Source organism: Geospiza fortis, unplaced genomic scaffold (assembly GCF_000277835.1).
Source record: "Geospiza fortis unplaced genomic scaffold, GeoFor_1.0 scaffold381, whole genome shotgun sequence".
NCBI lineage: Eukaryota > Metazoa > Chordata > Aves > Passeriformes > Thraupidae > Geospiza > Geospiza fortis.
The window spans coordinates 4,085,260-4,105,313 of NW_005054348.1; the positions used below are offsets into that span (position 1 = coordinate 4,085,260).

General features: G+C 43.1%; 1 protein-coding gene across 1 annotated transcript; it reads left to right on the forward strand.

Moving 5' to 3' along the window:
- The first annotated feature begins 140 nt into the window (after positions 1-140).
- Positions 141-16,996, forward strand: URB2 (URB2 ribosome biogenesis homolog). The gene is made up of 9 exons (XM_005423210.2): positions 141-266; positions 1,494-1,670; positions 2,923-6,295; positions 7,672-7,832; positions 9,066-9,176; positions 10,084-10,326; positions 10,696-10,786; positions 12,374-12,513; positions 16,243-16,996. The coding sequence occupies exons 1-9, from the start codon at positions 141-143 to the stop codon at positions 16,438-16,440; spliced, it is 4,620 nt and encodes a 1,539-aa protein (XP_005423267.1). The 3' UTR covers positions 16,441-16,996.
- Positions 16,997-20,054: the final 3,058 nt, after the last annotated feature.

Genomic DNA, 20,054 nt, shown 5'->3' on the forward strand with positions numbered 1-20,054 from the left:
CCCCGAGCGGTGCCACGTGCGTGAGTGCCGGGTGCGTGCCCGGTGCGGGGCCGCTGCCCGTCCGTCCGACCGCCTTCTCCTTGCTCGGCGTTTCTTCCAGACGCGGGTCTGCCTCCTCGCTGTACCCACGTGCCGCCCCCATGGCAGCCATCTACTCCGGGATTTACCTGAAGCTCAAAAGCGCCAAGACTTCTTGGGAGGACAAACTCAAGCTAGCCCGGTTCGCGTGGATTTCTCACCAGTGCGTTCTGCCTAATAAGGAGCAAGTGAGTACTTTTTAGTGGTGAACAGTGATCAAAGAAGAAAATACCGATGGTGGATTGCTGCTGTGGATGAATCAGTTGTTAAAATCCATATCTAGCTTCTAGCTAGTGGTTAGCACTGTAAATATAGCACTGGTTTAGGATTGTGATCAGCTTTTGATTTCTTTGTCGTTACAGGAAATGTTTTTATTACAACATATTGCAGGTAGCTTCAGCACAAAGCCCTGCATTCGTGCAGGATGGAAGAATCTTTATTTTAGAGAGGGTAGTGCCTGTGTTCTGTTTCCCAGAGACACGAGAAGTCATTGTCTTTAGAGCTGTTGTTGCCATTGGTATTATGTCCAGTACAGGATGCTCCGAAGTCAGATGCTTTTGGGCGTAGTGAAAAACAAGAACTTGAGGATGGGAGGACTGACTGAGGCTGTGTGTGTGTGTGTGTTCTTTGGTGCTCAGAACTTGCTGTGCATGAGCAAAGAACACGCAGTGCATTCATGGACTGCTGCTTGGAGGGTGATTTGGTTTTCTCTTAATGGAACCCACACTTCGTGGAACCCACCCACATGTCTCCTAAGTCTTTTGTTTTGACCCTCTTTGCTGAGGTTCTGTGCAATGTTTCCCTGGGTTAGGGGTGTCTGGTCCTGTTCCTCCAGCCCTGGTAGTACTTTCAGGCCTAGAGTTTGCACATCTGAGATCTGTGTTTCAGCTTCTTGTTATTTGGATTACTTAAAATATTAAACTTAGCCATACACTAGAACTTCAGTTTTAAAACAGTAATTAGTAGATTTCAATGTTTTCCAGTTTGCACCCATCTAAATTGCTAGGCCTGAATTTCTAGGTAGTGAATTTAAACATATGAAGAGAAGGATGTGAGTGGAATAGCTGCTGTCAGAAAGTGAAAACCAGCTGATTCTCTGAGCACTGATTTAAAAGACTACATTTGCAACCAGTATCAACTGTTAAAATTAGAATGTTGTCAGAGTAAAGATGTTTACTCCTGAAAGCTGCTTTGGGATGCTACATGCAAGCACAGGTCCAACATTTGGTGTACAGTGTAAGCTCTTAGGAATTGAAACCTTTGGGGGCAGACTTCTCTGCTTACTCAGAGGCTGTTCTGCTTGGATGTAGCACAGTTCCCAACGCACAAATGCTGTAACTGTGAGGAGGTACTGCTTTTGTCCTGTTTTTGTTTGGAGTTTGTTAAAGATTTCTTGTTTTCCCTTCTCTTAACAGGTTTTACTCGATTGGGTAAGCCAGGCATTGGTTTCCAACTACAACAAGAAACATGAACTGGAGGATGAAGTTGTTGAAAAACTCTGGGCATATCTTGACAATGTTATCCATAGTAAAAGACTACAGGATCTCTTAAAGAGTGGGAAGACAGTTGGTCTCAGTTTTTCAGTTGCAGAGGTAACTATGACTGTGGATATCTGGAAAAATTCTGGATAGCAATAAGTATCTCTTTCAGTACTTGACTGTTCCTCACAGTGTCAGATGTTGCATGAAATATGTATTAATCTGATAGTTTACAGGACCTGTACTGAAAGTTTCTCTGTTTCTGTCCTGCAATACATTTTGTATTGGTGCAGTGCTAAGGTTAAAAATGTCAGAATTAGTGAGTGGCTGCAAAGGCAGTGAAAATGACTGGGAAAAATGATCCTTTTAGTTTTGATCAGATTGAAGGGAAGCAAGAAAAGATTGTCTTTACATGTAGAAATTGAGCTGTGAAGTATGGAGAATTGGTTGGATGAAATCTGGGCTTCAGAGATGTTAAGCAGAAAGTGTGGCATATTTAAATGTGGTCTACTTGTGAAAACCTGTCTGGGTGAAGATCAGGTCAGAGGTACAGGTCAGGGTACCCCGAACACCAAGGACAGAGGTGGTAGAGGGTCCAGTGCGAAGAATTTAAGGGTCTGTTTTAGTCCATCACTGTTGCAGCTGAGGAGATGAACCATCCACAATAAGGTGTATGGAGACAGGTAAGGTTTTTAACAAAATAGATGCAGATTTGTAAATTGTTACTGAGTTTGTTTGCAGACATTATCTGAAGGTGAGAAAAGGGAGTGAGTGAAAAGTGGATTGAAGGAGAAAACAGCAGGGAAATATACATAAAGTTTGAGAAAAGGAAGAGAAATGCAACGTCATTTCTCTAGAAATATTTATCCCTCAAAGAAAGAAGAGAACAGTCCTTCACATTCCAGGTATCAGGACCAGAAACTGTCTCATTTTCAAATAAAAGGATGATATTTAGTCATAGAAATTCTTACTAAATAAGCTCCCTGTATCAGAGCAGGGATGTGTATTGTGTATAGGTTTGTTGTTGTTGGGAGTGTAATTTTGGGGACCATTCAACAAGGGAAGAAATTTACCCCTACTCCATTTCTACAGGATGAACTATTAGTATCATGTACGGATAGTCTTGTGCTGTTGCCCGTAGCGTGCATGAGGGCTTCTTTACTTACCTGGTGCTGCAAACAAATGCAAGGACAGTGGAGCTTCTAGTTTGAAACCTGTGATGTGAGAGGCCCAGCAGCAGCTGTTGGCACATCCCCCTTGCTTGCAGCCACAGCTCACAGGAGGTGTTGTTGGTTCATTATGATGGGCTTTATCTTTGTATGCTAAATTGACTGGTTTTGGGGTTTGTTTTTGTTTCTTTTTTCAGATCATAAACAAAAGGTTATCAGAGGCCTATTCTGAGAAAACACAGCAGAACATTGGCACTGTGCTGAGCTGCTCCAGTGGCATCCTTTCTACTCCTTCACTGTCCATCATTTACACAGCAAAGTGTGAGCTTTTGGTTGATCTCCTCAGCAAGCTGTCCAAGCTGGCATGTCAGCAGCTGGCTTCTGACAATGCTGTGGGCTCCCAGTTGTTCAACGTCCTCCATCTTACCTTTGCTCAGTACCTCCTGATCCAGAGGCAGCAAACCAACCCAAACCGTGTGTTTGGGCGAGTGACAAGTCACTTGCTCCAGCCATGTTTGCTCTTGAGGCACTTGCTGACTGTGAGGAGCTGGACACAAGCGGATGATAACCATGTGTGTCAGCACCTGAGCAGAGAAATACGAAGCCAAATAGAGACTTTGCTGCAGGCTGGGTTATTTCAGCCTGAGCTTTTCTCATCCTACAAAGAAGAGCTGCTGTCAGAGCAGGAATCCCAGGAGAAGAAGAAGGGAGCTTGGAAAACTCTTTTGCTACCAGTCAACACTGTGCAGACCAAGCTGGGCAGTGACTTGTGTGAACCTGCCCTCCACGGAGCAGTTGTGGCTGGTTCGGTGTCCCTGCTATATAAACTCTTTCTGGACTCGTACTGTAAGGCAGAAAACCACCTTGTATGTTTCCACATGCTCAGCAGGCTTTTTGGCTGTCTCAGGCTCTCTGACCTGCAAGAGGAGGGGAAGAATGATAGGCTTTTCCCTGTGGACTGGAGCATGGAACTGCTTGCTTTGGAGCAGCTTCTGAACTTGGTGCTCAGCAATGACATCTATAATGTCGCCAGTGACCGTATCCGGCACAAGGAGGTGCAGTTTGGGTTTTACAGGAAGCTAGCACAGATGCTGCTGACACACTCCCAAGCTTCCATCCCTGCTTGGTTCAGGTGTCTCAAACTCCTGATGTCATTAAACCACCTTATAGTAGAGCCAGACCTGGATGACTTGGTGTCGTCAGCTTGGATTGATGCAGAGGCCTCTGAGCCACGTACAAAGAAGCCGCAGGAGGCTCTCATCAGCACCATATTCCAGATCTACTCCAAGCTGAGGCAGTTCCCCCGGCTCTTTGAAGAGGTGCTGACAGTCATTTGCCGGCCAGCTGTTGATGAACTGAGGCCGCCTGTCTTCTCAGCTGGCCTGACAGCAAAGCTTCGTGAGTGCCTTCTTGAACTGCCACCCAACCAGATTCTGGACATTCTGTGTCTCTTCGTGGAGAAATGCCAGACCCTTATCATTCCAGCTGTTGAAGGGTCGGTTGACATGGCCTTGAAGCTGATGTCAGTGTGCTCAGTCCTACATGCTTTTCTGTTCAACGTGAGGAGCCTGGATGATGTCACTCCTTCCCCTGTGGTGCTTCGCACTCAGCATTTGATGGCAAACATACAGAAGGGAATAATTCAGCCATTGATGGAGCTGCTGCAGGCTCCTAGGAGAGAGGGAGAAAAGTCAGAACTTTGGCTAAGAAAGGCCAGTGATGCTGCTCTCCTTCTTGTTTACACTTGGGTTGAGGTAGATGCTCTGTTTGGTGTTAGCTGCAGTAAATATGTGTCTCCAGCAGCTGAAACTGCTGTTACTGAACCTGCTGCAAGGTACTGGGGCATTTCAGCTTTTCTGCCTGGTGTGAAGGACCAGAGTTGGAGGAGAGTTATGGAGCTTGCAGGTAGTTTTGCCTCCCCTAGTAAATACTGCTTAGAACTGCTCACAGTTCAGAAAATGAAGATGATGTTAATGCAGACCGAAGCTGACCTACAGGCCTTGCAGCATGCTGCAGCTTTCATCCTGGAGTCTGGGAGACCCACCATGAGCAGAGGAGAATCTGAACCGTGGGATGGAGATATCAGCGCAATAACTGAGCTTAGCTACCCCACAGCCCACTGGCACCTCATCATGTCCAACCTGACCATCCTGTTGCCATATATTTCCTTAAAAGATGTAGACTACATTGCAAATATGCTTCTAGAAACGTTGATGTTGGCTGAAGCTCAGGAAGCTGCCACGGACCAGGAGCCTTCCATCAGCATTGCAAAGATAACCCTTGGTTTGATCCACAGCTCTCTTCTACCAGAAATGAGGGTCCTGCACTGTGCTTTTCTGACCCATCTTATTCATCAGTTTGCTATGGTGCTGCCCACTGCTACCAGGGATTCAGTAGATCTGCCACTGCAGCAGCTGTCTGTGACCAATATTCCTTGGCATGAAGAAATTCTGGCTTCTTGCAAAACTGTTGACCCATTGGAAGTACCATCAGAAAACAAACTGCAGAAGGATGAGCTGAGCTTGTCTTGGAAAACACTGGAGAACGTTGCCCAATGTATAGTATTGTTAGCAAAAAATGGCTGCCCTGTCATCCTGAAAGAACATCAGCTACAAAGATGCCTGGGTTTGCTGGAAATTGTTTCTCTCCTGAAATTAGACAGTTTTCTTCCATCTGACTGTACTCGGTGTTTTCTGGTGCTGCTGTCCCTGCTAGTTAATACCAGGGCTAGTGTCTCTTGCAGCAAGTTGTTATTGCTGAAGGTTTTAAGTACTTGCCTCCACCTCCTGAGGTGCCTGCAAGCTGGCAGGAACTCCAACTCTGTTCTTAAGGTGTTACATGCCAGCGATGTTCTTGAGGCTGTCATGACCTCCCAGCTTACAGCTTGCAAATTCTTCACTGATGTCTTGACTGGTCCTGTTTGGGCACAGTATGTTCAGGAAGTCAAAGAGTTTTTGGAAAACTTTCTTCAGATGATTATTGAAAGAAGACAAAGTGTGAAGCTCAACTTGGAAAAGTTCATGTCTTTCCTGGTGAGCTGCAGGCCAGACACAGGTGCAGCCAAAAGCATAGACTGGAAAAACTGGAATCCCGCAGCTGAGCAGTTGCTGCTCACAGCATTCACCACACTCTGTCATGTTGTCACACTGCACCTCCAGCAGCTGCCAGAAAAGAAGCTGCGTTCTGTGGATGTGTTGTGTGCTCTGTTGGAACCAGTGGTTCTGCAGATGGTCAGAACTGTTGAACATGGGCTTCAGAGTAGCACCCCAAACCAGCCTTTGCCTGTGGCATTCATACCATCTGTCACTACTCTCCTCAAAGCAGATCTGAGCCATCCTGTCAAGAAGGACTGGCAGAAGGAGCCCAGTGGGTTTTTGAAGCGGCCCCGTGTTAAACTGTACCAAGAGTTTTACTCTCAGATACTGAAAGAGCTGCCCTGTGCAGCGGGTAATCTGCAGTTCCTTCAGCTTGCATTACAGTTCCTGACTGTCTTCTGCTCTGTGCCAGAGCTGTATCCTGAAAAAGAAACTGCAGTCATGGTTGTTTTTGCTATAAAAAAGCTTCTCTCTGGTATGAAAACTTTCTTTCTCCACTTCCTTTGCTAATTTTGCGAGTTAAAAGCCATTTATCAAAGCATACAGCTTCTGTAAAAGTCTGCATTTGTTTACTTGTGTTAAAACAGCAGGCTATCCTTTTTTAAATGCATAACAGGAAAATTTTCAAGGAGGCATTATTGTGGTACCTGGACCACAGCCACCATCTAGTTTGGTAATGAACTTCTGAGAGATGTTAACATCTTAATAAAGTTCAGTCCTAAGTTACTCATCCCTGGTAGAACATTTTGAAAGTAACTGGAATATGGTAATACTTCTGGAGGTAGGGCTGAAGTGCAGTGTCCTGCTCGTGTAATTGGTACAGTAGGCACCACTGAAGCAGCTGATCTGCACCAGGCCAGATCTTAGAGTAAAATACTCATCTGCTTTTGTATCTGGTAGGTGAGTTTATAGAACAGTGAAAGTTACCTAACTGTTATGGATGATGAACACCATGTGGTAATTCTGAAAAATTCTGTAGGCTATTGGCAGGTTGGTTCCTTTATCCTCACCAAATAAAGAGCCAGGGCTGGAAATTAGATGAAAACCCTCTGCTGCCAGCTGTGCGACCTAATGGCTCCTTTACATTGTCTCATTCAGAAAGAGAGATGAAGACAGAGCAGGAATAACTGTTCTCTTTGACATCTTCAAACTGCTGGAATTTGTCAAACTTATTACTGGCATGCTCTGATGCAGTGATCTCCAAACATTTTTGATTGCACACACCTATCATTAAAAAAACCTAAGAAATTGAACACACAGCCTGAATATAAGTTACTTATAAATTATACATGTGCTACTCCACTATGTATATTATAAAGCATACATACAGAAAAGGCATGAGATAAAGATGAAGTAAACACTGTTTCAAATATCTTTTTGTATTAAAGATATTTTACTTATAATTCCCACACCCTGAGGTGTGCACATCCTGCTTTGGAGACTGCTGCTAAGTGAAGTACAGTTGTGATCTCTGTTTGTATTGCCATTAAGTAGTCATAGAAAAAGCTTTATGCATTTATGTTTTGTGGTGGATCTCTGGTCACCATTTGTAGAAAAGACCTGTGGCTTGTTTAGCCTGCTCCCTTGGCTTGTGCAGCTGCTTTGGTGTAGTCTTTCTGTATTACTGAAGAGTTTTTATTGGTATGATGACTGCTGTGAACCTGAGGGTAGGATATACTTGAGATCATCAAGTTATTGCACTAGTGGGGAGAAAGGTAAAGTATCAAGCCCTCTATGTATTTGAGTGTTAAAAAGGTACCCCCAGAACTGTTTTATTTTCAGTTTGCCCTATTCTTACCTGTGGAAGTCCTTGTCTTGGGAATTGATTCCTTTTGTCTCTTGAATATGCAGGTCCTGCAATTACAACGCAGGTGATCCGAAGTACGGAGATGGAGCTGACAGAGGTGCTTGTCCGGGTGCTGGGAAACTGCTCTGACGAGGAGTTCTATGCCATGATGAGGCTGGTGCTGCAGGGACTGGAAGTGAGGAATATTTGGCAGCAGAAGGCTAAAGTAAGGCATGAGCTTAATGTGTTGTCAACTTCCTTCTGCAGTCTGCTGTATCTTGAAAAAAAGGTTGTTGGCTGAATAAGATTTGTTAAATATTTTTTTGTTCTTCCTGCTTTATGTTCAGTGATCAGGTCAAATTAATTTACATGGATAAATGTATCTGACTGTGCTATGTTCTGTATATAAATTGAGAAGTGGAAAGATCATGGAAACCTACTCAAAAACTTTTCTGTCCCTCTTAAGGACTCAGCAGTCTTGAGTCCGTGTATTGTCAATAGAAATCACACAGCTGTGGTCTTACAGGCCATGCTGAAAGCTCTTTCCTACTTGCTGCTCAGAGCTCTTGCACAACAGATGCCAGCAGTCAGTGCCTTTAACCTTGTAAAAAAGAGCCACATTTGTGTGTGGCTCTTTTTTACAAGGTTAAAGGCACTTTTAGAAGTGCTGGCATTTTTAAGTAAAACCAAAACTGCGCCTGAGCTTTCAGTACTTGTTGCTCTAAAGGCTACTCAACAATACCCAGATAGCACTCAGTATCTTTTTAAATTATGTGCCCTTCTTCAGAGCAGCTTAAGCACCAGTGGTGATGTACGGAACACTTTTGGCAAAAAGAGTCTGCTGTATGCTCCATAGAAAGCCCAGTGATTTGAGAATGACAATTGGATTAAACTTGTGAGATTATCTGGCCCTGTCTTATTTGTCAGAAGAGAGGCAGATGTGCTGCGTCAATTCTTGATGCATCTTTTTGAAAGTGTATCTGGAATTCCTGAACTGTACAGATCATTCCTGCCACCTGAATGTAGCTTGCAATATGCTTCTTGTATGAGTCTGTATAAACAACTAGCAATTAAAAAAACTCTGCTGCCAAAAGCAGCATTCTTAATTTATAGTGTACTGGTATCCTTGTATTGCCTCTGCTTCCCTCTGTTATCTAGTGGCAGTTGTATGAGGAGGCTTTCCTTTCTTAAAAGTCATGTAAGCTTTTTTGTACAGTAAGTTTATTGTGAAGCAAATGTGGCGTAAAGTACATTTGGGTCATCGCTGCTCAGTGCATTGAATTCTGTTGAGCTGCTGCTTTCTTCACAATTTCCAAAGAGAGGTATTGGTGGGAGGCCTTTCATGTGTCAAGGCTCTGTTAATGCTCAAAAGTGCCACTGACCTTGAAAGAGCTTTCCTGTACTTGAAAGGAGCCAGTGTGCGTTGTACCCCTGACTGATGATCGTCTGCTTTCTGCAGGAAGTATTGTCAGCTGTTACGCTAACGAAATTGTTGCTCAGCTGCCCATTAAGTGGAGACAAAGGTAAAGCTTTCTGGTTTGCCAGCCCACAGATAATCACAGCTTTAGCTGTAAGTATCTCTTCATTGTAACTTCATTACCTACCCCTCCTATCTCTTAGACTCTCTAGTGGGTACAGCGAACGTGCACAGAGGCACACAGGAACAAAAACTAAACAAATCCATGCCAGATTCATCTGAGTGTTTTTGTGCAGACCCTTTTTCTCCTCCTTCCTCAAGTAAATCTCCTGTGAGTGCAGTGTGCAGCTCATCCATTTATTATGCACAGTAATTTTATGGAACTACACTGTGTAATTTAGAGCTTGGGAGAAACTTGTTAGACCGCAGAGTAGAGAGTCTGTCTCCTGTCTTTCCTGCTGTCCAAAGGAAAAGATAACCATCAGCCATGTGTTGCAGCAGAAGCCAGCAGTAGCAAAACAAAACAAGTGCTTATAGAAAAAAGTAATTATATAAATTCACTGAATTATGGAAGGGAAACAACTGAAACTAATCAAAGCCAAGTTTCCTGCACTTCATTTTTACAGCATATAAAGCTAGTGATGTAGGTTTTTCTTCTCTTGGGATGATACCTGTAGGCAAGAATTTATCAGCAGCTGGTTCTGCAGTGCCTGGGAATCATAAGCTTGCAGTTTCTGCCCCTTCTGATAGGTCTGCATGCATGTAAAGGGCTGAACTGCATCATTGGTTTGTGTGAAAGGTGCAAAGAGGTGCTGGTTTTCAGGGTGCTGGGGATTAGTTGTCATTCCAGTTACGCTCACAGCAGTGTGTGTTTGAAATGCATCAATCCTCACGCAGGGCACAAGTGCATGAAAATGGCTCAGGTGCAGGAGTCTCCCTGCCAGTCCAGCTAGCACAGGTCTTGTTCCATTGACTCCAGTCAGAGCGTTAGGGTTCTCTGGTGTTCCAACTAATGATAAGTGGTTAATGCATTTCTCATTGTCTGTTTCCTGTCTTGTAGCTGCAAACCAAAGAGGCCTGTCAGGACCAGGCACTGATCTCCATCATAGTTATACCTATTCTAGAGACTGTAGCAGCTCTGCTAAGGCAGGGAGAAGGGATTCTTGTGAATCCACATCACGTTTCGTTGGCATTCAGCATTCTTCTAACAGTCCCTCTGGATCATCTGAAGACAGAAGACTATCATGGTGTCTTCCTGGGGGTCCATGAAGTGCTCTTCTCTATTGTGCAGTGTCATCCAAAGGTATATCTGTGATGGGGTGGGTGAAGGGGAAAGATTTGAAAGAGAAAACATATTAGTGATAGAAATTTTTTATATGATTTTGAAATATTTTGTTTTGATAGTATGAAAGTGCATTGTACTGATTGTTATTTAAAAGGCTGGGAATCTCAAAATCACATAATTTCAGTTGCTGTCTTGCTTTGCTTATGCCTACACTGTTATGTAGGCAGTATGAGTATCTGATGCTGCATTAGGAGAAAACACTTCCTTTTTCTGTGATTGATTCTAGAAGCACAAATGGCTCAGGGTGCAGAATGAGAAGATAATTTCTACCCTCTCCACTCCCTCTACTATGTGTTCTCACATGTTTTTGTTTCATGTGTTTTTCAGGTGCTGTTGAAAGCAGCACCATCCTTTCTGAGCAGTTTCCATCGTCTGGTTGTTTCTGTCATGCATGAAGGGCGTCAGAAAGGTGACAGAGGTACCATATCTTTTCCACCTTTACTTTATCTGTATATACTTTAGATGGGGAGATACTGAACAGGACAAAGTCCTCAAAACCTAGCTGTGGCATTGAAACTGTCATTCCTACCTGTCCTTTATGAAAAACTGGGGATGAGCTTTGTGGTTTTGGGCTTAGGAGGATAACTGGGGTTCCTGGAGTGCTGCATGCAGACAGCATTGCTTTTGGTGAATAAATTATTCTTCACTGACTGGCTGGCAAGTAGACAGGAAGCAGTAAGGCTTACTGTGCTCAATTTCTGCTCTTCTATCAACCCCTGTGTCTGCGAGCATGGTGGCTGTGAGCTCCAGTGATTCATGCTAACATTGTGTGAATTATAATCCCAAATGGATACTACTAAATGGAATTTTTTGAAATTGGGACTATGTTTACTACAGAGCTGAGCTGTCACCATTCTATGCTAAGTATAAGAACTCTGTGTATCTGAGGCATCAGTTGGGATTAGATTATATATCTGTATGGCCAAGGATTTGAAATAAGGGTAATTAAATATCCTAAAAGGAAGGGGGAAAAACAGACTTATTACTGGAAGTTATTAAAAAGTTTACATAGTCAAAGTAGACAAGTCAGTGATGTCCACAATGATTAAGATGGTCAGGGCATAGATACCCTGTCATTAATAGTGGAGTTTTGAGACAAGTTGACTTCATGGCCTGAAAGTGATTGAATCCCAGCTTTCTGCTGATGTCTTACAGCCTGTGCCATGTTCAAATTTATTTCAGCTGATGTGTTGCCCACAACTTTGGGCAAATATAAGTGTATTTATTCATTGTAGAGGAATATATTAGCTGAGGCTCAGTGATAGAGGAAAAGGTATGTTAAACTGGTGCCAGATTTGGAGAGTTTTCTTGTTTCTGCAATGTGTTTGCATAAGGCAATCATCACATGAAGCTCAAAGGTACATGGCATCCTCAAGCTGAAAATGATGCTGTTTGTCTTTGCAGGGTTGTTCTGTTTTTGTAACAGATAACATGGAAGTAATTTCTGGATTTCCCTTCTCCCTTGTTTGTACTAGCTCTCTTCATTCTCTGCCTACTGAGTTAATTCTCAGCTGATCTCACCAGTCTCACTTTAGATACCTCCAGTGATGCAGCTTTTGCTGCTATATTCCACATAATAGAACTCATCAAAGAGCTTTCTTACTATGCTGTTTCTAAGAAACATCTTCTGATTTTCTCTAGGCAGGGAATACAATTTTCTTGTCTCCTCATTCTCTCCTCCACAGTGCTAGCTGGGACTGAATTGTGGAAGGGACTGTAACTGCTGTTGTGAGCACTTCAACATCTATAACAAGTAATTTTTGTCTTGCAGTGCACATGAAATTGGAATCAGTATGCTCTTACAAAGAAGCCACTCTGAGAGATGTATTTTGTGTGTTGTGGGGGGCCTCTGGCTGTGGCTTGATAAGAAAAGATGATAAAATAGGCAAGCTGTCCTTGGCCTCATGTTGTTCAAGGATCATGGAAGACTGAATGATTCTTTGGGGTTTTTTCCCTAATGTTTTTGAACCTCAAATGCCAGGCTGCATCTCAATTTGTGTTTTAGGCAACATGGATGAGTTTGAAATGATACTGAAATGTGCACACTTGGTGGAACGGATGTATACTTACATTGCTGCAGAAATGGAGGACTTCACTGTGTTTTCTGCCTTCATTGTGGCTCACTATGTGACTGAATTGCAGAAGGTATGTTCTCATCCATCTTGAAAGAGCCATAGTATTGTGCTAGCTCTGGACTTTCTGTTCCAAAGGCAACTCTGTTAAATTCTGTAAAATTTGTGAAGTTACAATTGTTATACCTCATGGAGATGCAGGTTTGATCCAGGCTTTTGTATTATGCAAGAGTTCATGAGAATCTTTCTTACGAAACTCCTGGAGAATTTTCTAAAGATGTGGGCTGTGTTTTTTTTCTTTAGAGGTAAAACAGTGCAGTGCCCAGGTACAAAGCTGTTTTGTTTTAGCGCCGCGTTGGGCGTTGCTTTTCTTCACAGAATCATAGAATGGTTTGGGTTAAAAGGTTGAAAGATAACCTTTAAAGGTCATCTAGTCCAGCTTCTCTACAATGGCCAGGGACATCTTGAAATAGATCAGGTTGCTCATAGCCACATCCAACCTGGCCTTGAATGTTTCCAGGGATGAGATATCCACCACCTCTCTGGACAACACGTTTCAGAGTTTTGCCACTATCACTGTTAAAAATGTCTTCCTTATACATCTGGTAGTTAAGTTTATCTCCCAAATAGTCTCAGTTGTCCAGGACTGCTAGCACTTAAATCTGGCAAAGTAATGGTGGGAGATTCTCCTGGAAAAAAAATCTTTTAATATAGTGTAAATGATTAAGTGAATTTAAAAAATGTTGCCAAGGCAAGAATTGTTAGCTTTTCAGTAATTCTCCTTATGTACCAAAGATATAATTCTGATCCTTACTGAAAACAACTACTTCTACTCTTATGGATGCCAGAGCCAGATCAGTGTTTTCTCTCATCCAGAGGTAACTTCAGCTTGTCATTTTCTTCAGCCCAATAGATGTAGATTTCACCAGGATTTGAATGCTGCTTGTGGTTGCAAGTAACTGCAAACTGATTATTTGTGGTTCTGGCCTGGGCATGGGCTGAAATACAGAAAGGAAATGTAGTCTTTGTTTTAAGGCCCTCTTCAAAAAGAAAATCTGAACTAGTGCTGTGTTACTGAAGGATTGTGGTGTAACACTGTAACTAACCGTGAAGGTTATTACAGGGGTTAAACTTCTCTACCTTCTCTGTTGCCTCTTCTCTTTCTTTTTTTTTTTTTTTTGGTGGGGGGTGAAATGGGGGAGCAAAACAATGGGAGATATCAGATTTAGCCATATTATTTACTGTTCCTGGTTAGTTGGTTATTGTTTACATAGTGAATGTAGTAGTTCAGCAAAGGGAAAATTGTTGGTAAGACAGCTTCTGTTCCCTTTAGCCATCTGTGAATCTGTAATCTGGTCATCACTGAATAAAAGCCTGACTTGAATTGTCAAACGACCTTTTTAAGTTGAAAGGACACTTGTCTCAGTATTAGCAGGGGTACATAGTCTCATGAGACATCTAGGAAAATTCTGTGCAAGATGTTCACTGGGAAATGGAAAGTGATGGATGATAGCTGAAACCACAGATCAGTAATGTATGCACGGAACCTTTGGGTGTGGAAGGGGAAATTGGTGTAGTGAGCCACCAGACACTGTGGCAAAGGAGTGTTTTCTGTCTGACAGAATAGATAGATCACAAGTAGGTGTTGATTTATTTGCTCATTAGACTGCAGAGAATTGATGGATATCAGAGGAAAGAGGGCCCTCAGATGCCTGTCTTAAATGGGGCATGTGCACATCTTTCATGTTGCTCTGCAGAGAGAGAGAAAAGCTCTTTTAACCATTCACCTCTTCCGAGTCAGGATCAGTGGCTTTCTCCCTGTGATATGAAGACCCTGTGGGTCCATCAAAGATAACTGAGAAAACCATGTTAGTAGATTTAAGTCTTTCTGTAGGCATCTGCACACTTACTGGAACCCTTTTAAGGGTCTGTGAACTAGAACTGATGAAAGCTGCTGGCCTAAGCTGTCACTTACCCCTAAAGTGGTTGTGTAACAGCTCCCTCAGTGCTTCCTCTTTATACCACAAATTATTTTGTATTAATCTAGAAAGATTCTTTACTGGCGTGGGTGGCATCTCTTTCATACTGTTGGCAGTGCTTTCTGCTTGTTGCCTATGAGCTGTTGCTTAATTCAGCAATAGTGGAATACCTCTTCACACATTTAATGTCTCACATCAAGAACTCGGTAATGCTTGACAAATTGGTTGTGCTAACTGTATAGACCATAAACCACTTACAAGTATAATTAACTGCCAGCCAGTGGTGGCAGCTGTTTAAATCTTTGGCTCTGCTTCCCATGGTGTTATTGGTGTTTATAGGAAACTGCAAAGCAAGAATGGCCCAAATAAGGCTTGGGTCCAGATGAATTTGTGATGTGAGGGATGCGGTTTCATCAACTGCAGCTCTGAGATAGCTGCTTATCCCAAGTGGGCTATCTGGTCCATATTGTCAATAGCTGTGGGTTTTCCTGTCCTTGTTCTCTGCAGTTATTCCTCTGCCCTAGGAAGGGAGAACCCAGCCCAGTGCATTCACTGGGAGCTGTGATGCTCAGCTGTTCTCCAACTGTATTGTACAGTGCAGGGAGAAATAGCATCTGTTGTAAACAAAACAATTGATCAACTGACAGAGAAAGGAAAAATTACAACGTCTTGCTCATGCAAACTCTTTAGGGTCACAGATCTAAAGGAAGTCTTATGTGCCTTAATGCCTGCTATATGTTTTTCCCTGCTATGTTAGTGGATCTAACAAAACATATTAGCTGTTCCACATTTAGGGCAGAAAGAGAGCGGGAGCCTGTCACAGTGATGAGGAGTGCACTTCATTAGGAGAAAGTTTATTAGTTGCCTAAGGAATAAAGAGGCCTGAATTTTAATGACGACTTTTTATGTGATTTTCATTATGCCTGGAGTGCAGAGGCTCACATCTGGAGGCATAAAGCTAATTTTGGGATTCAGCAAAGATAAGACATGGTTCTGCAGCAAAAATAACACGATAACGCCAGAGGCCAGCACTGTCTTGGGCAGTGAAGTATTTAGCAAGTGATTTGTGGGCGCAGGACAAATTTCAATTAGCCTAGAGCAGCAGAGGGCTCCAGAGTCAGTGCTGATGTTCCTGGTTGTCAGTGGCAGTTCTGCTGGTTGTGGGGTTGAGCAGAGATAATGTCAGGAGCAGGGTGCTGAGTCCTGAGTAATTTCTTCTATTCCTCCAACTTTCTGCATGACTTCAGGCAAGGTACCTGATTCTTGGTGTTAAAACAGATTAAGGAAATGTACATTTCTGAGATTTTTGAAGGCTTCTTCTATTAAGGCGTGCACATTGAAGTACTCAGAAAAAATTTGTTAGATAAATATGAAATTGTTAAGTGATAAGTTAAAATTGTTTCTACCCAATGTAAATGAAGTGCTCATTTGAAACTGACATAATAGCATACAGCCTATACGGGACATACAGAATCTACTGAAATGTGTAATCCAAGGCAAGCATTTTAGGGATTTTTAATTAGAGTTGGTGTACTGAGGAGTGTCCATGTGATTCCAGGATGATTGGTGTCTTTGCCACCTCAGCAATGTGTATAGTACTCCTGTGGATTTTACTGCAAGGGCTGTGCTTGTTTTGCAAAACATGTTTGCAAAATTCAGGAAAATACTGCACAAGTCAAAATCTTGGATTTTATCTAATGGGCTGTTCCAGATGGTCTCGTGCAAAGGATAATGTTGTCAGCATTTAATGTATACTGACTGTGGAAATGCTGTTGTCTTATCTTTCTGTCTTCAAGTTTAAGGCAATTTTGTTCTTCTTGCAGGTGACTTTGCATCCAGCTGTGAAGACACATCTCACAGAGGGAATATATCACATCCTTGACCTTTGCATTGAACGGGACATCAAGTTCTTAAATGCATCTCTCCCAGCAGGTGTGAGGCAGGTCTTCAAGGATCTGTATAATGATTACAACCACTACCACAAAGCAAAGAAGCAGGGGGAGGAAAAGTACACTGCATGATGAATCCTGCCTGGTGCTGTGTGATCAGTTATGAATTGATCTTGCAGTGCTCAGAAGATGCTTGATTGCTGTTTGGCTTGGGATAATGACTAAGATTGAACTTGAGGAGGGTCCTAAGCATGGATTGCATTTATCCGTATACAGCCAGCTTTCATAATGGGGAAAAGGGGAACTGGGGAGAGAGGAGGGAGGATGTGCTGTGCTGTTGGTTCTGGTCTGTGTTGTGCCACAAATGGCAGAACTGCTATGCCTCTGCTGGCCCCTGGTGAACTCTGGGAGCCCTGGGGAGTTCACTGCAATTTGGCAGCAGATGTCAGGCTCCAGGCTTTGGCACATCGTGGTGCTTTCCTGTGGAAGCAATAGTCTGGTCTAAAAGCCAGTGAGGGATAAAACCCCTTCTTTTGCTTACATGGTAAGCAGAATTAAAGCAGTTAAAGTGCTTATTTTTGTACCCTGTTATTTTACATTTTGTAACTGAAGAACTTTGTCAATGTTATACAGCCGTACAGTAGGTTACTGTGCAAACCTGCAGAAGTAAAAAATTTGGAAGATTGTATCTCTTTGCTTGATTGGTTTTACTGTCCAGTCATCCCTAGGCAACCCGGTCTGACCTATTGAACTTCCTTCCCAAATGTATTATCCTCTGATCTCGTGACAATCAAAAAGACTGACTACCTGGAGCTCTGTTTCATTTACTGTCATTAAGCAGTTACACTTAGTCATCTGAGCTGTGGTCACTCTCTGCTTAGCTTGTGACAAATGTTAATTACCACTGTTACTATCTGAGACTCTTCTTGGCCTAAGCTGAGCCTGGTTGCTTTGTATTCACTTTAGGTTAAGTGTAAGCCCTCGACTTCTTGCAGCTCAGCTCAGCTTCTGACAGGAATCTTTATCAAGTTTTATCAAATAACTTATTTCATTACCTAAATGACAGAAGTTTATTTTTTTTAGCAATACATACTAAAGACCTAATTTTTATGTAAATGGTAAAACAGTTTTCACATGTACATGTAGGTAGTAGAAAGAACTCAATACTCTCATATGATTATTTGCTTCAATCTATAAATAGGGGATAGGCAGAGGGAGACTGGAATGTGGTTTAGCACTTTTCTGGGTCCATTTGCCTCATAGCAAGGTCCAAAGGATGACGTTTGTCTGGGGCAAAAGACTCTTGTGTGACTCAGATGAGGGAGGTGACCAGGGCTCGCTAAACTTCATCCTTTGGACTGGGGATGACCCTCCTCATCCTGGAAAAGCATCTTGAAGGGCTTTGGTACTGTGGAAGCTCTGTTCAGAAGTAATAGTTATGTTATTAAGCTATGTTATTAACACTTTTCTAGTCATAAACCACAGCTCATAAGCTGCCATGAAGCAAGTTAACTCTGTCCAAGCTGGATCCTGTGCACCACTGGGCCACTTCTGTATTTTATTTTGTGTGGGCCAGCGATGGGAAGGGGAATTACTTCTGCCCCACCAGGATGTGGGACAGTGACATATGTCCCAGAAGGGAAACATGTAGGAGCTGGGGGTGTCCAAACTGGCACCAGAGAGGGCAGGTCTCCAGGGTGGTGACCTTAATAGACTGGAAAACGAAGGAAGGTTTTGAGCACTGTGAGAGGATGTGGAAAGAACAGCAGAAAAAAAGAGAGCTGGGTTTGGAGCGGGGGAGGAAGGAAGTGAGGGAGGAAGGAAGTGAGGTAGCGTCTCTGGTGTGTGAGTGTCAAGGCTCCCCTGATGCAGCCATATGGTGCAAGCCACACACACAGCTCAAAAGCTTCTGAGTGCAGACCACAGTAAATAACGCTAGCCAGAGGAGGTAAACTAGTTGAGATCAGTTTTATTTCATCAATGCTAACTTTTAAATTGTCACCAATTTTAACCTCTTTGCTTGGAAATGAAAATATGTAACTGACTTAGATGGACAGTGGTGATGGAATTAACAAACCCCCACTATCAAAAGGGCACAGTGCTTGAATGAATGAAAATCTGAAATCCTGCCACAATTAAACCTTTATTTCAAGCATCCCGTGCAACTGCCTCTTATCCCACAGCCCCCCTCCTTCTCCATGCAAAGCAGTGGAGTTCTGAAGCACAAAGCAGCGTTTCTGTGTAGAAGTGGCAAAGGGGTTAAAAGGAAGGCTGTCTTTCACTTGCTAATCCCAGGTCTTTGTCCAAGAACTGCTCCGGATTTTTTTTTAGCTAGAATAAATTAAATCACTGGCAGAGGACCACCTGCTGAGAAAGCAGGCTTTGTGCTCCCGAGTGCATTCCCACGTGGGTGCAGTTTCCTCTGTTGTCACACGATGGGGCCATCCTGCAAGGGTACAAAGCCCCGTCTGAAATCAACCCCCTTCCTCCCAAGCTGGGTTAGTTTACGAGCCCTGAGCATCGGGAAGGTAAAGGGTGTGGAAGAAATACCGTCTCGGGTAAAGGCCAGGGATCTCAACCTTTGTTTCACTGGAGTGTTGCTTTGTGTGCGTGAATCTGCAGGCCTTACAGGCTTCTGCAACACATATTCTTGGCTAGGTTTCCGATTGTTGATGCAGCACATCTTTTCTTGCTGCAGCATGGACAGAAATTCCTCCCGTAGGCAGAACTCGGAAGCTGGGATCTCAGGGTCCTGCTGGCTGTGCCACTGGCTCAGCCTGTGACTCTGTGTGCGGTGTTTTTCCTGGTGCATGGGCAGTGCCCAAGCCTGCTGTGCCAAAACTGGTGCAAATAGCAAGAAACAGGAAAGGCAAGAAGAACAGTCAACACCAACAAAAATCATGCTGGGTTTATTTACCCCTTAATTTTGTGTAGCTGTTGTGAAAATCAGCTGATTTTTCTACTTGCCTGGCAGTGGGGCTTAATACTTGATTTACCTTGAAATTGTGGATAGAAATGTCAAAAAAAGATGATGGTTTAAGATGTTAGAAATTGTGTTGCTTATTCAAAAATTTATCATACCTTTTTGGAAGAGACTGTATACTGAGTACTTTCCTTTAAGCTTGAAATTAATCAGTCGCTTCCTATTTGTTTATTTGATGCATTTCCGGAGCTTCTGGATAACAGAAGGCTCCTTCCAAAGCCACTTTTGTGGGTTAAAACATAATAATATGAATAAAGGAGTACTTTGAAAGACTTCTACACCATTATTACTGAACCATTAAGTGTCTCCAGTGACACAGTTTGCTGGTGATACTGAACTGAGTGGGGAGGTGAACACTTGGGACAAGAGCGCCAAGCTGCAAGAAGACCTGGATAGGCTGGAAGGGTGGGCTAACAAAACCTTGTGATGTTCAACAAAGACAAACATAGGGTCTTGCACTTGGGAAAACATAATCCAAGAGTCCAGCACAGGCTGGGATCTGCCCGTGTGGGGAGCAGCAGAGGAAGAAGTCATCCCACTCTATTCAGTGCTTGTTGGGCCACACCAGGAATAATGAGATCAATTTCTTTCCCCACTATGCTAAAGAGATGGGGACAGGCTGGACAAGGTGCAGGGAAGGGCTACAAGACTGATCAAAGGACAGGGAAGCTTTCCATGGTAGGAAAGGCTGAGACAACTGGGTTTGTTTAGCCTTGAGAAAACAAGGTTTAGAGGGAGACCTTATCACTGTATTCCTGTATTT